Here is a 14,078-nt window from a genome sequence, read left to right on the forward strand (position 1 = left end):
TTGGGGGTAGGTATTGTTTAAGGCAGGCTCAGCTGTGCCATGCATTATGTATTATGTCTAAGAGACTTCTATGCTGATGGGCTGCCTGTCTCCTAAACCAATTGTCTTAGACTTGTTTTGCCTAAGGTGAGCTCAGAGCCTTTCCTCCTACACCTGCTGGTGCAGAGCTTTGTCCACAGTGCCAGAGATGTCCTGGAGCTCACCTGGAGATTTGCTCCCTGCTGAACTGTGGGTTTTGGGCAGGATGTGCTCTAAGCTCAGAATCAGATCCAGCTGGCACAGCTGGCCCAGAAGCACTGGCTTCTCCAGCAGATGTGGAGTATAAGCATCGAACAAGCAGGCAGCTGCTCTGGGGAGCTGTGAGGCTCTCGGGCTGTGAGTTAGGGACCAGCATCTCTGTCAATGTGTGTTCAGGGCTCACAGCATCCCAGCTCTGTGCTGGAGAGGACAGGGACATGCTGTGCCCTGACTTAGTACTCACTAAGCTCCCTGGGTTGAGGACATGGGCCCGGAGGCCAGGAAAGACCTGTGACATAGAAAAAACCAAACAGTGGAAAATTAGGGACAGGACTTCAAGGAGGGGCAGAGTGCATGCCAAAACAGGGGTAGAGCCTTTGTAGCTCTGTAAAAGCTGGCAGGGCTGCAGGGCTGCTAAAGCAGCCAACAGCTGATGCAGAGTCCTGGGAGCAGAGCTGGAGAGAATTTGTGGAGTTAGGAGATGAGATAAACTCGGGTTTACAGACTGCTGAACTGAAAAAGAAGAGGTAACAGCATTTAACCTGACAAGGAACCCAAGAGAGATGATGTAAAATGAGTCTACTGTAACTCCTGCAGACAGCCAGCAGGTAGGAAAACTCCACGGGAGTAAGGGGAGGGTGTGTCTCGAGGGGAGGACTCAGGGGCTGGACTCAAATCAGGTGGTGAACTCAAAGTGTCCTCCCTGTCGGAGCTGGCTCCGGGCGGTGCTGACTTTACAACCCTCCAATGTCAACTGTTCCTGGGGTGCTGGTGGAGACTGAATGCTGTGGTTCAGGAGCTCAAAATCATTTTTTACCTCCTTCTGAGAGAAGAAAAAGAAAGAGCTGTGGCCCCAAAACAGTGGAGACCTTTCTCAGGTCAGTGTTAAATTCTTACCTCTCCCAGCAGCTGCTTCTCAAGCCCTGAGGATTTCACTGAGCCAATTTAATGCTGGTGGTCAGACAGTTTAAACCCATTAGCTCCCAGCTATCTGAATAATTTTCTCCTGGGATCCCAGCACACAGGCAGACTGCTCTAACCAGAACTGCAGAGCACTGCCACGGGACCTGGACCTTTGCTGACTGCTGTGGCCTGTGTGGTGAGCACTCAGGGGCTGAAGAAAATGCCACTGGCAAGATCCCTGTCCATGACATCTCTGAATGGGCTTCTTCAGTGTGAGGATGAAGACCTGCCCGTGGAGGATTTGTTGCTCTTTGAAATTTCTTGGGAAGTTACCAACAAAGGTTTGTACCACACTTGGGGGTTAGTATTGCTGTTTTCTCAGGAGTGGAGGGAGGGATGAAGGGCTGGAAAAGAAAGGCATTCACAGGGAGATTGGAGAGGGCTGCAGAGCTGCTGGATTGGAGGAAGTGCAGGTGTGTAATTGTGCATGCTGAGCATGGGCTGCATCTGCCTGGGCTTGTGTGGGATGGGCAGAGCCAGGATGTGTCTCTGTGGTTTTTTGTGTTCCACCACCAGGGAGAGGGGGGGTTTGAATGTCTAAGTGATAAGTCTGAGTGTGCAGATATATAAATTGCTTTGTACATACTTAGGTTTTGCCTTCCATGCAAATTCGCTTAGGAATGTCATGCATGGAAATGAGCTGTACAACAGAGATCAGGTGCACAGCAGTTTAGCAGTCCCCCCTCAGCCTTCTAGAGCAGTGTGGAGAAGAGGCCAGGCTTGGAAGGGGAATAAATAAACAGAGCTGCGTTACAGCCACTGAACAAAACCCAGCAGTCAGTGACCAGCGGCCTTTGTGTGCCAGCTAAAACTCTTCTGGACTGCTCTTTGCAAACACAGGTGGTGCCAGACAGGGGCTTCATTTGTTCATTGGTTGCTGCTGGTCAGGCAAAGGGCACACTGCTTATTAGGCAAAAATCCTCCTGCCTCCATTTGTAATTCATTCATCAAATCATCCCCTTTCGGGTAGGTGTCGTTCTGCAAGCTTCCATTTCCACTGCAAAAGTGTATGAGTAAATGATTGACCTCGTGTGTGTTATTATCCTGGCAGATAAATAGAGTTTAATCAGGAGAGGGCATCTGTAAACTGTTAAGAATTTAACTTTAAAGAGGAAATGTGTGTGAGAAGAATAGGCAGTACTGGGGTTTATCCCCATGGGGAAACTGGAATTACTGTTCTGTGATAATTTCTGCAATTTGCATTGCTCTTTTTAGGGTGGTGAGCCTGATCAATACCTAGAGGTGAGACAGAGTAGATTTGGCAGTTTGAATCCCTGTGGGCTTGTTTTTCAGTAGCTTCAGCCAAGCTTTTAGAGTTAAATTACTAAGGCCACAACTTGGAGCATGCAGCATTCAGTTTTGCAGTGTGTATAATAAGTAAGGCTCTGGCAAGCAGATGGCAGCAGAAATCTAGGAAATTCAGGAGTTCTTACTAACTTCTCTGAACTCCACAGCATACATATATTCTGAGTCATCTGGACCCAGTGGTTGTAAATATCACACAAGATATTTCAGAGAAGATAACCCAATTCGATTTTCCCAGAGCATGTACAAAATGTAGTGAATCATTTAATCGTCCATAGAGCTCTGTCTGACTTCACTGGAGCCAAATCAACTGACACAGCTAAAATTTACTATTCACACATTTTATGAGAGAATTAATATTAATAAAGTTAGTTTTATTCAGTGTGTTTAAAAATAAGGTGCCTTTGCTTACACCACTTTCCAAGCCCATCTATTCAGACAGGGCTGAAGGAACATGGAATGGAAAACAATTTCTTCATTAGAATCTGACCTTCTGCAAAGTTTCTATTAACCAAGCTCGTCTAGAAACATCTGTGCAAAACCCCTTTTATAATCCTTTTCCAGCCTATTTTTCTAGTAAATTCTTGATATTGAGGGTTTGGGTTTTTTTTTATTTTGATGTATCTTCCAGGCAATTGAATGTCTAAGTCACATGGTGAGAACTGTTCCCTGGTGACCTAACTTTTATAAACAGTTCTGGGAAAATGTTATGGCACTGTGAGAGAGCGTAGACAGCAAAATACAGGGAGAGTCATCACAGAAGATAGATAGACTTAGGAAATAATGGCTTGTAATGTATATTTCCTAGCTCCTGTAGCAGTAGTAATTGTTTATTTGATGAAATAAACTGACCACACAAAGATTTAGTTCTACTGCATGTTTTAGTGTTTATGCTGCTGTACATGTTCCTAACATAGAGGGCAAGATAAACATTACCTGGATTTATTGCCTGACAAGCTAATTTTGAGCATTTAACGTGAAGGTTTCTTTCTCCCTTTCTGGCAATGCAAAGGTATGTCAGAGGAGCTCAGCCTGAAGTTGGTTTGCATTTCTGAGGTGGTGTAAAGCTGCTGCTGCCCACAGGAGCAAGTCCCAGTCTTTGTGTTACTTTTGGTGCATCACCAGGTGCTCGGGTACATTTCCTCCTTGGGCACTGCTGCTTCTTAACAATCCCTCCATTTGTCTTGTGGCACTGACAATCAGGCTGAATTGTACTCTTTCCTGTGAGGAAGGTGATAGCAGAGCTCAAGGTGGATATCCATCCCCACACACTGTAACCAATGACCTTTACAGGTGCTGAGCTGAACCTCTTCAGAGCCGGGGAGGGCGAAGGGGGCCCTGCAAAATGAGAATACCTGATTCTGTAGAGGGGGAGCAAACATTCCATGGCATTTCCCCAGTGGTGCTGGTTGTTACTGAGGCATGAGGTGCAGCTGTAGGGAAGAAGATGGTTGTATGAACTCAGGGCTCAGAGATCTACAAGTATCCATTATTTCCAGAGTCTTACCTCTTCTTTGTCAGCAGCTGGAACAGGGGAGTTTTCTCTCCTTTTGTTTTAAGAATGGATAATTTAAAACATGCTCTAACAAGGCAGAGTTTCCACTTCTCCATGTTTCCTTTTTGTATTTTCTGTCCTGGCTGCAGCCTGTGCTAAGTTACAACCTCTGACACAAAACATTGGCCTCTCAGTTACAGGTCTCACTCTGCTCTCTCTGAGCAAGCAAAGGTAAGGTAGCTGAAGGAGAAAATGGGAAATAAAAAAGGTTCATCTGCCAATGTTACTCTCCCTCACCCTTCCCCCAAGTCATGAGAGAGAACTTGCCATCTAAACCAAAAACAATCTCAAAATCCTCTGGCATTGAAAGTCCTCTGCCAAAGAAATAAGAAATGCATCGGTTTTTTCGTGAGATTTCCCTCACTTTAGTTGGCTTTTCACTGATGGGCAAAACCCTATGTGAAGTGGATCTACAGTGTTTCTGTGGCAGAAGAGGAAAAATGCAGGCAGTGAAGGATCCCAGTCCACTGCAGTGCCACAAATCTGGTGGTAATCGTGGTAATCAAATTTTTAACTCTTTCTTTCTCTCCTGGTCATCATGCTCTAGTAGAGCGAGGTCTGGTCATTCAGCTGTGGAAAAAGGAGTGATTTCTTTCCTGAAGACCATTAAAATCTTTAAGTACAGGAGCACAAAAGAAGTAGCTACCAAGCTATGAAGATTTTGGGCCTGGGTTGAGTTTGTCTGTAGTGAGATTTCTGACACGTTTGTTAGAAGGGCTGAGAATGTTCAAGATTCGCTCTTTTCTCTAGAAAGATGTCTTGAAAATCATTCCAGTGATATTTAGATTAGTATCCCTTGCTGTACCACTCACAGCTTTTAGATAGAAAGTAGAAGAATGCTTAAAAATGCTGGGCAAACAGCCAGCTTGTGTCATCATTCAGCTGTGAACAGCTTAGCTCAAGAGTCGCTGGTGGATGAATCTCAAATATTTTTATTCCATCCCCATTGGGATAGAGACTGTGCTAAAAACAAAACTTGTTTCAGCTCTCCCTGGAGCAGAGATCTTGGTTCAGTTTCTCTGGTGAAAAACTGGACTTTTGGAAATGAAATCCTGACTCCACTGAAGTCAGTAGCACCAGCATTTTCCCTCCTCTGTTACTTCCCGTGATGAAACTTCCTTGGGAGAAGGTGATTACTGTAATTTGTGACACAGCTGAAGTAACACCCTCTGGGGAGTGGGGATGTGCTGGCATAAAGTTGGCATGAGCACAGCCTTGGAGCTCTGTGCGTTTATAGAGTGGGGTGGAATATCAATGTCAAATCAATTCCAAATGAACTCCTGTGCACTGGGGATGATGCACACAGAAATAGCTTCTCAATTGTGGACATCTGTCATAAGTTTCAATGGTTCAGTATTATGTCAGAATTTCAGAGAATGTGGAGATATGTCTTCTGAGGAGTCTTGGCCACAAACATCACAGGAAGAATATCTGCTGGCTGAAGATGCTGGTTGTTTTTCACCTGACACATTTTACAACCTGATTTTATTTAGGGTACCTCAAGAGACAGTCAATCAATCAGATTCCAATCAAATGTTAGAAACAAGTTCAATCCAAATTTTTATCACACCTGTGCAGATCAAAGACACATTCTGAGGAGAATGGTGAAACAATTGATGTGAGGGTGATTGTGGCAGTTTGAGTCTCCAGCCTGGGCTCACGCTGCTCCCTGGATCCTGTGGCTCTCATGGTTCTCAGGGAAGCTTTGACACCTCCAGAGTGGCCTGGTTAGGACATAGCAAAGAACCTGCAGAGCCCTGGAATCATCCTGGTGCTCTCTCTGTGTAGCAGAGGTGTGTGGGGAAGGATCAGTGACAATCTCCACTTACCTCTGTCTCACTTCCATAGTTCACTTCTATTTCTCTCCCTCAGTTTTGGTTTCTGCTGCTCCTTCATGCTGTCCTTCTGCAGCGTGGGGTGGGTAGGAGTACAAGCTCTAACTGCTGCTTGGATTTTAAATATACAAAAGAAACAACGCAGCAGGACTTGAAACACGGAAAAAAGAAAATGCTGGAGTGATGCAGAGAATTCCTTTAGACAAATTCTAGTAGTGTTAACATAGATAAAAAGGTTTAGAATTTTAAAATAATTCTGTGGAGTTTTTTGAGATAGTATTTTGGTTTCATTTATTTTTTAAAGATGCTGGTAAAAATACGTCATACTTCCCATAAATTAACAAAATCCTTCTTTGCCAAATATCTGAGCTCCCCTTTCTGTGCCAGTTTATTTTTTTTCTTTAAAAAAATAAAAAGAGGAAGAATGAAAAGGAGATAGGTGAGGGAAAGAATTTTTGTTGATTTCCTTTTAAAGTTGATTTCATTTATTGGTGGAAAGGTTAAAAGCATGTTTTAAAAAGAAATAATTAAAATATATTTATTTCAAGGATGTTTTAAAATGACTAAAACAATATATTTGAATAAAAAACTTAATATATTTGAATAAAGCATTTTGTTGAACATCAGAAAATTAAACTGTTCCTGGATCAACATTTTACTGCTAATTCCCCTTGTCTGTGATATTCCAAACCAATTCTCTTGTTCTGATCTCTCCTGATTCTCTGTCGGTTTCTCATTTTGTCATGTTTGTTTTAACCCTGTTTCAAAGTACAAAATTTCAGAGGCAGCATAGAGAAACTTGCAACATTTTGGAACATCGCTGTTGTTTGGAAAGATTTTCTGTTTATAGTATGACCTAAAACATAGTATTAGACAAGAAAAAGAAGGCTTACTAAATTGTTGAAGCAATTTGAGAATTCTGTGAGCTGAACATGTAAACCCTTACTCTGCTACTCAGTAGGATATGTAATATTTTGCTTACTGGCACAGATATTTCCAGGGAATTCAAAGCAACTGAGCATGTAGAAACTATCTCTTTAAAGATATATAATGTGTTCCTGGTGTTTGCTATGGAGAAGTGTAATTTCAAAAATCAATACATTATTCTAGACATTGCTCTGTTCTTCTCAAGATGTCTTTTTTAAGTTATACCAAACACTTCCTACATACATAGTTTCACTTGCAGTTTCCCTCCGCTGTCAGTTAAACCTTTTGCACAGACATGCTTTGTGAGTCATATTTCCACAGTAACAGAGAAGACAAAAGCAGGTCTGGGGGCCAGGTAGCACTGCTTTTATCACAGTTACCTCCTGAGGAGTTTTAACAGCCTGTAAAATGTACTCCCTGGATTTTATCATAAGTATTTTTATTGTATTTCAGGCAAATAGTGCCCTGAAATGATCTTTACCTTGCTGTGCAACAGATTACGACAGCAGGGCACAGCACACTCTCCATTCATTCTTTCCCCCATAAGAGGCCTTCCAAACACCTTTGGCCCTTTAGGTCACGCAGGGATCCTAAGGATAACCTTGTGCAAAGACACACTCAGATGCTGGCTGTGTGAAACAAAGATCCAGGCTCTGCCCTGCCCTTGAGCTGCAGCTTCCCCATTTCTCTTCAAATCTGTGGCTGTGGAAACTCAGCTGCATCGCCAATCCCGGTGTTGAGCCCTTTGCAGTATGGAAGAGGCTGATCCACGCTCCTAGGGTGGGGGAAGGAGCTTTGCTTCACTCTAGGCATATGCAGCTTTATCATGGTATTTAGTGGCTTTCATCTTGCAAGTCATGTTTTCTCTTTTTCCCGGATCACCAGGCTGCTCTGCACTACAATCTTTCCTCATTCTAAGCTCTGTATCCCTGCCAATTCAAACCAGCCAGTTTCATGACTAAGATTTCTACCAAGCCTCATATTTATCTTATTTTGGATTGAGGCCTCTCATGCTCCTATGTTGAATTTATCACCCCATAAAAACAGATGTATCATCATGACTATTGCTTTTTAGCTTGAATATTCTGACTTGTCTCATATAATTAAAATTTTATGTTTATCTGAATTCAAGCTAATCAAATAGACTCTCTCAGCTTGAGCAGAGGAACTTGGAGGGAAAATACAGTGTTACTTATCTAAGAGTGCTCTAAATTCTTGTCCAAAGCAGCCATGGAAGAATATGATGACTATAAATTCGTTTCTTAAGCTTTCTGGTCCTGCTGAAGGGGAGAATAATAGTCTTATGCATAGGTTTCCTTCTGCAATTCCATGGTGACATGATGTGAAACTCTTGAACTGGCAGCTTGGTTTAGGAACAGACATCTGTAAGATTCTTGTCTTCTTAGGTCTTGAAATAATTTATTGTACTAATTCTACTTAGCAAGCTGGTAGATTTGGAACTGCATTTTTTTTTTCTCTTTGTAAATACCTAGAATCCTGAGACATGAAAATATAGAGACCAGGGGTCCTTTTATCATTCAAAACAAATGGGATATTTGTAGAGAAAAGGCATTTAAGTGAACAATTTTTTTCTAGGAGCATAATTACAACTGTAGCTCTGTCATTTGGCTCCCCAGGGCTGCAAGACACCAGGCTTTGCAGAAGGCTTTCTGTGTTTGTCAGGGGATGCAGTTTAATTAATCTGGGAACTAATCTCCCAAAGTGCTGAGCAACTTCAGCTGCCATATTGTACATAGCAGTGGCAGATTTTTAAGGAGAATTAGGTAACTTCTCAAGGTTTTTAATTATATTGGATGTGGTGCTCTGGCACCTCTGGATATCCCAATAGCTTTAAAAGGGTGAGCCCAGAGTGCCAGCTCTCAATCCCTGGCAGCTTTCAGTGCTGGCTCCAGAGGTAATTTTGATGTCACTGCTGGAAGCTGTAACACCATCTCCATCCCCGGAGTGCTGCCAAATATTTCCAAAGCTTCAGCATTCAGTGGAGGGAAAAAATTTTGTGTAGGAGCACCAATCCCTGCTGTAGTGTTCCTTTTGCTCTTTGTACCTGTTGTGCTCCCTCTCTCCCACCTTGCTGGAGCTAGGCTCATTGTCTGTGGTGTGCAGAGACAATGTCCCAAGCTGCTCCTTGGCTTCAGGTTTTCTTTTCCCTCGCCTTCCCGCCCCCTTGCTGGATTCAAGCATGCCCTGTTGTTCTTCTGACTGGTGGTGGTGCAGTGTCTGCTGCCTGGCACCCTGGGCACTGTGGCAAAGGCAGGTTTGCCCTGCCAATTAATGAATTCCAGGGCTGGCTATGGCAAACTCTGAGCAAGAGCAGCTAAGGGACTCTTGCACACCATGGGCATAGATCTGTATTGACTTGGCAAGGGAGGCTGCTGGATTCTCTTTCACATTTGAATGCTGCATTTGCTTTTAAAGCAGACAATATTTCGGTGAAAGATGCTACAGACATTTCTGTAGTCAGTGTAGGCTACATTCCCTCCATCTTTAACAACTCTTCAAGACTGATAATGAAACAAGACTCCCTATGCTTTGAGGATATTGGGTTAAGTCCATTTTTATAGGCAGCAGTCAATGAAATCCGTAAGTTTCTCAACTTCTCTTTGTGGTTTGTGTCAAACAAGCTTAGTTCTTACCACGTGATGAAAAATTGGTTTGAAAATTATAACTGAAGCAATAAAACAAAAGCAGAAGGCTGTGCTTGGGATGCAGCAGAATCAAGATCAGGCATGGGAGAGTGGAAGTATGAAGCCCAGAATTTTAATCCCCCAAATGAACAGAGAAGCTCTGATACCATTTAAGAGACTGAACTTCTATTTATTTGATTGAGGTTGGATTTCACTTAAAGCCTACACATGTGAAGGGATTTAACTAGCAGTGTGTCTGATCCGCAGATGGGTTGGAGTACAGAGATCTGTGGCCTGTTCCCCTTTCTAATTTTTGTGATCTTCCTTTGCAGTGGGAGGCATCTACACTGTGATCCAGACAAAAGCCAAAACTACAGCAGATGAATGGGGTGAAAACTATTTCCTGATTGGCCCTTATTTTGAGCACAATGTGAAGACTCAGGTGGAATTCTCTGAACCTCCAAACCCTGCAGTTAAGAAGGCAATGGACACCATGAAAAGCCAAGGGTGTCAGGTAAATCAGATGTGCCGCTGCTTCCCAGGGCAACAAATCTGACTCTGAGGAGATTAAAGTTTGGGTTAATGCTCTTGTCGTTCCACTTGACACAGCAGTCCTGGTCAATGTCACAATGGGAAAGGCTCGAAATCCACTGTTAGAACGGCAGAGTCAATTCATTAAAGGTTATTTTTGAGGAGGAACCAGTTCATCCAATTATGGGTTTTAACAGTCATTTATCTGCAAGGCAGCTTAACTGGATTAATGACTTATTTATCTGGTCTCTAAGTACGGTGAGATTTTAGTACATATAATATGACCTTACTTTGTGCCCTTATTTCACATTCCTGCATGGGAGTGAGAAGAGTGTTCCATTAGCTCTCAATTTTTCTAATGTAGCATAAAAATATTGAGCTGAAACCATTAAAGGACTTGAGAAAAGCACTGAGGTGACAAAGGATCCACTTCCTCAGTTCAGTGCAACCAGCTGTCGTTTCCCTGAGAAGAGAGGTTCAACCACATCACAAGAAGTGGATTCATCTTTCTTTCCAACATGATTTTTTAACCAATGTTTTCTGTGTGATCTCATAGCCTTTCTGAGGCTCGGTTTCTCCAGCAATAAAGTAGGAATAAACTTCTTCCTATAAAGATTATCTGCTAAAAGAAATAGATTATCTGCTGTGTTGATGGGCAGTTATTAAGCTGCAAGCAGCTTTGGTTACCCGAAAATGGGTGGAAGGTAACTCACACTAAATTTTACCTCCTTTCTTGAAGTTCTTATCAGACATGTAGAACTCACTTGCACCCTGACTCAGTGTTGAGTCCCTCAGAGATGCCAGTTTGCAGGAGAAAAAATTGTCTGCTCATACTGTGTGCTGAACAGATGTGGACAGCATCAGAGGCAGCAGCAGGGACAGCAGGGAAGGATTCTTACTGTTGCTGAGGGGATTGACACACTTCAGTGTAGAAATTCCTGAAGTTCTTGGGTTGCCACTAGCTGTGGCCCTGGCAATGTGTTGTCTCCCTTTGTAAGAGCAGTTGTGCTGTTCTTAGGATCTAATGCCCTGATGTGCAGATGTTTTTTGTTGGATGAGCATGTGCCACAGCTTGGGAAGGTGTCTGTTGGGGACACTGACATGATGCTTGAATTGTCCGGGCTCAAACTGAGAAGTCCAATCTGCCATTTCTTATCTTTATCAGATTTTCATAGGTGATTGATCAAGTTTTCCATGTTGCCTCTGTAACACTCCTGTGTCTGGAAAACAGCTAAATACTTCTGGCATAGATTGATTGCAATGCCTTATATTGTTCCAGCAATGCATCCAATTTAATCAGCCACCTCTGCCAGCCCAACATGTGCATGGTGCTGCTGGAGTATTCATATACAGCAGCAAATCTGTCCCAGGGATGTCAAATATAGCTTTGATCTCCAATAATGACGCTCTCGTTTCCAGGAGCTGCACTTATCCTATTAACATTTATGTCTGGATTTTGCTTATGCATCACAATGGATGGTTTTAAACCAGGGGACCTAGGAATGCTTCCAAACTTCTCAGGTCAGGTGTGTTCCTTGCCACAACCTGACCGTGTATTTAGATGAAGTCTGGGTTCCCTGCTTTTTAACCTCATTTTCCTGAATAGCAAATCTGGACAGTCTGAAATAAATACATGAGGAGTGAAAAGGAGCAAACCTGCCTTTGTTATGCCTTGTACTTTTTGTGAAAACAGCCAAAAGCTTTTATCTTATTTGTTTTCAAGACCTGACTTTTCTTCAGCTCATTGCAGCGTCAGGGCTGGGTTCAACCCCTGAGGTCCCAGCCGTTTTGATGGCAGATTTAATGTGAAATTATTTGACTTTGCAGACTGTAGTGTGGGCCCAGCTGGGTTGGGCAGGGCAGTGCAGGCAGTGAAGTTGTGAATACTCTTAGAAATGTTTAATTATACCAATGGAGACAAAGCAGGAAGGCTGCATTTTTAGCCTGATGTGATTTTAGGTATTGAGATTGATTGATCTTCCACTTCTGATTGATCCTTCCACTCTTCCAAATGTGGAATTGGAATCCTTCCCCTCTGTGCTGCTTGGGAAGAAGGAAGAAATGTCATGGTAAATAGAGGCACCAAGCATCAGTCCTACAAAACCTCTCCCCGGTAATCTAGCATAGATAGCAAAAGACTGGAGACATACATGAGTGAAAGAAAATAATAATTTTAAAATAAGAACAGAACTGGCACAGATACTTCAATAAGAAGACCTCATTATCCAAGCAAGTGAAGTCTTCTTAACCTTTTTTTTTTCTTTCATGGAAAGAAGTTCCTATTGCAATGAAAATCTAAAATGAAAGACTTAAAAATAAAATGTTCCTAAAGGTTTCCTTTGCTTCAGTATTACTCCATGTATTTTGCAAAGAAAACTGCAAGTCCTGGGACTGTGAATGCACATTCTTTGTGTGAAATACTTCGGATTTGATGGATGAAGATCGTTGTGCTAACTGGCCTTTATATTCACTTTAACCTTTTCTTTCTATCCTTCTTATCCTTGCCTCTTTTCCATAGGTCTTTTTTGGAAGATGGCTGATAGAAGGCAGCCCTTATGTCTTACTGTTTGATATAGGATCAGCAGCTTGGAACCTGGACAAGTGGAAAGGTGAATTCTGGGAAGTCAGCAACATAGGGATCCCTTTTCATGACCGAGAAGCCAACGATGCTGTGATTTTTGGATCATTAACAGCCTGGTTTTTGAAAGAGGTACAGTTTTTAAATCTAGAGATTTGCAGACCAAAACCACCTTGGGATGTGGTCCCTATTCTCCAGTTTGAAAACCAAGATTTTTACGAAGTTGATCTCAATGTAAATCAAATTTGTATTTAAAACTTAAATGTTTAGTGGTCATTCAACTATGTTTTTCAAGAAGAAGGGCAGTGGGGCTGCCCAGAGTGGAGTCTGAGTGACTGTGCTTGCCAGAGCCCTCTGACACTCTAGGAAGGGGTCTGTTCTGAGGCACTAGAGAGGTGCACATTTTTCTTGGGCTAAGGATTAGGGCTGATGGAAATCAAGGCACATGTCCTCTTAAAATTGTACTGTTTCGTCACAAGAAGGAAAGCAAGCATACGAAAGGCTTCACCAAAAAAAGAAAAAGAAAAGTTCTCTGGGGCTGGGATGATGGGCAGGATAATGTATGTTTCATGTATTTCTTTCTATTTTCAGCTTTCCTGCCAGTTTGATGACAAGCCCAATATAATTGCCCACTTCCACGAGTGGCAGGCAGGAGTGGGTTTAATCCTGTCTCGATCACAGAAACTTCCCGTCGCCACAATTTTTACTACCCATGCAACTCTGCTTGGGAGATATTTGTGTGCAGCCAGTATTGACTTTTACAACAATCTGGACCAGGTAAGAGACATTTTTCTCATTCTTCTCTGTTTTTTTTTAGCTAATCATCTCCTGGCTCCCTTTCTGTTTATGGTGTTACACCATTTATTGTATTTTCTGTCTGGTGTTATTGCTTATGACTGACCCATAGCTGGTTGTTGATTCCAGAGCATGAGAAATGGTATTTCTAAGATCATGAAGTGTCTAGGCATGAGTGCCTTTGTCTCATCTGACAGGTCTGAAAGCTCAGTGGAAACTAGTAAAACCTATTCAGCTCTAGCCAACATCTGACCCTTCAGGTGCAGCCTCACAACACTTTCTTAATGTAACACAGTAAAAAAAATAACCAATAGCCCTCCTCTTGTGGAAAATACCCCAGAATTGCAGTGGATCATGGTTGCTTTGAGGTTTTTTTTCTCCAGCCTGCTTCTTAGTTTTTACAAACCATAGTGAGTCCTAATTTCAAGCATTTCAGGTTAGGCCTAATTTGTAACTGGCAAATGTGGGAAGTACTTCCTGAGTTCAAAAGACTCTCATGTGTTTCTTGGAATGTGTGTAAACTGTCTATTGGTTGTGATTTTCACTGTTCTCTTTCCCCTGAAAGCATAACACAAGCCAATGTTTCAAGGGCCCAAATGTTTTTAGCGCTGCCCTCGTCGGGGAATTTTGCCTGATCTGGGATTTCTCATATGGTCACAGACAAACCTGAATTCAAGAGGTTTTTCCATTCCAGCACTTAGTGGAGG

At 42.6% G+C, this 14,078-nt stretch overlaps 1 protein-coding gene across 1 annotated transcript in view; it reads left to right on the plus strand.

Moving 5' to 3' along the window:
- Window positions 1-1,360: 1,360 nt before the first annotated feature.
- Window positions 1,361-14,078, plus strand: part of GYS2 (glycogen synthase 2) — a gene marked incomplete at both ends in the record, with an annotated part of 37,699 nt that continues 24,981 nt past the window's right edge. The window contains 4 exons of the mRNA XM_084206139.1: window positions 1,361-1,481; window positions 9,800-9,981; window positions 12,517-12,708; window positions 13,168-13,353. Of these exons, the coding sequence (XP_084062265.1) occupies window positions 1,361-1,481; window positions 9,800-9,981; window positions 12,517-12,708; window positions 13,168-13,353 (681 nt within the window). The remainder of the gene's footprint in view (window positions 1,482-9,799; window positions 9,982-12,516; window positions 12,709-13,167; window positions 13,354-14,078) is intronic.

The sequence above is a fragment of the Fringilla coelebs genome, assembly GCF_963513975.1.
Source record: "Fringilla coelebs genome assembly, chromosome: 5".
Classification (NCBI taxonomy): domain Eukaryota; kingdom Metazoa; phylum Chordata; class Aves; order Passeriformes; family Fringillidae; genus Fringilla; species Fringilla coelebs.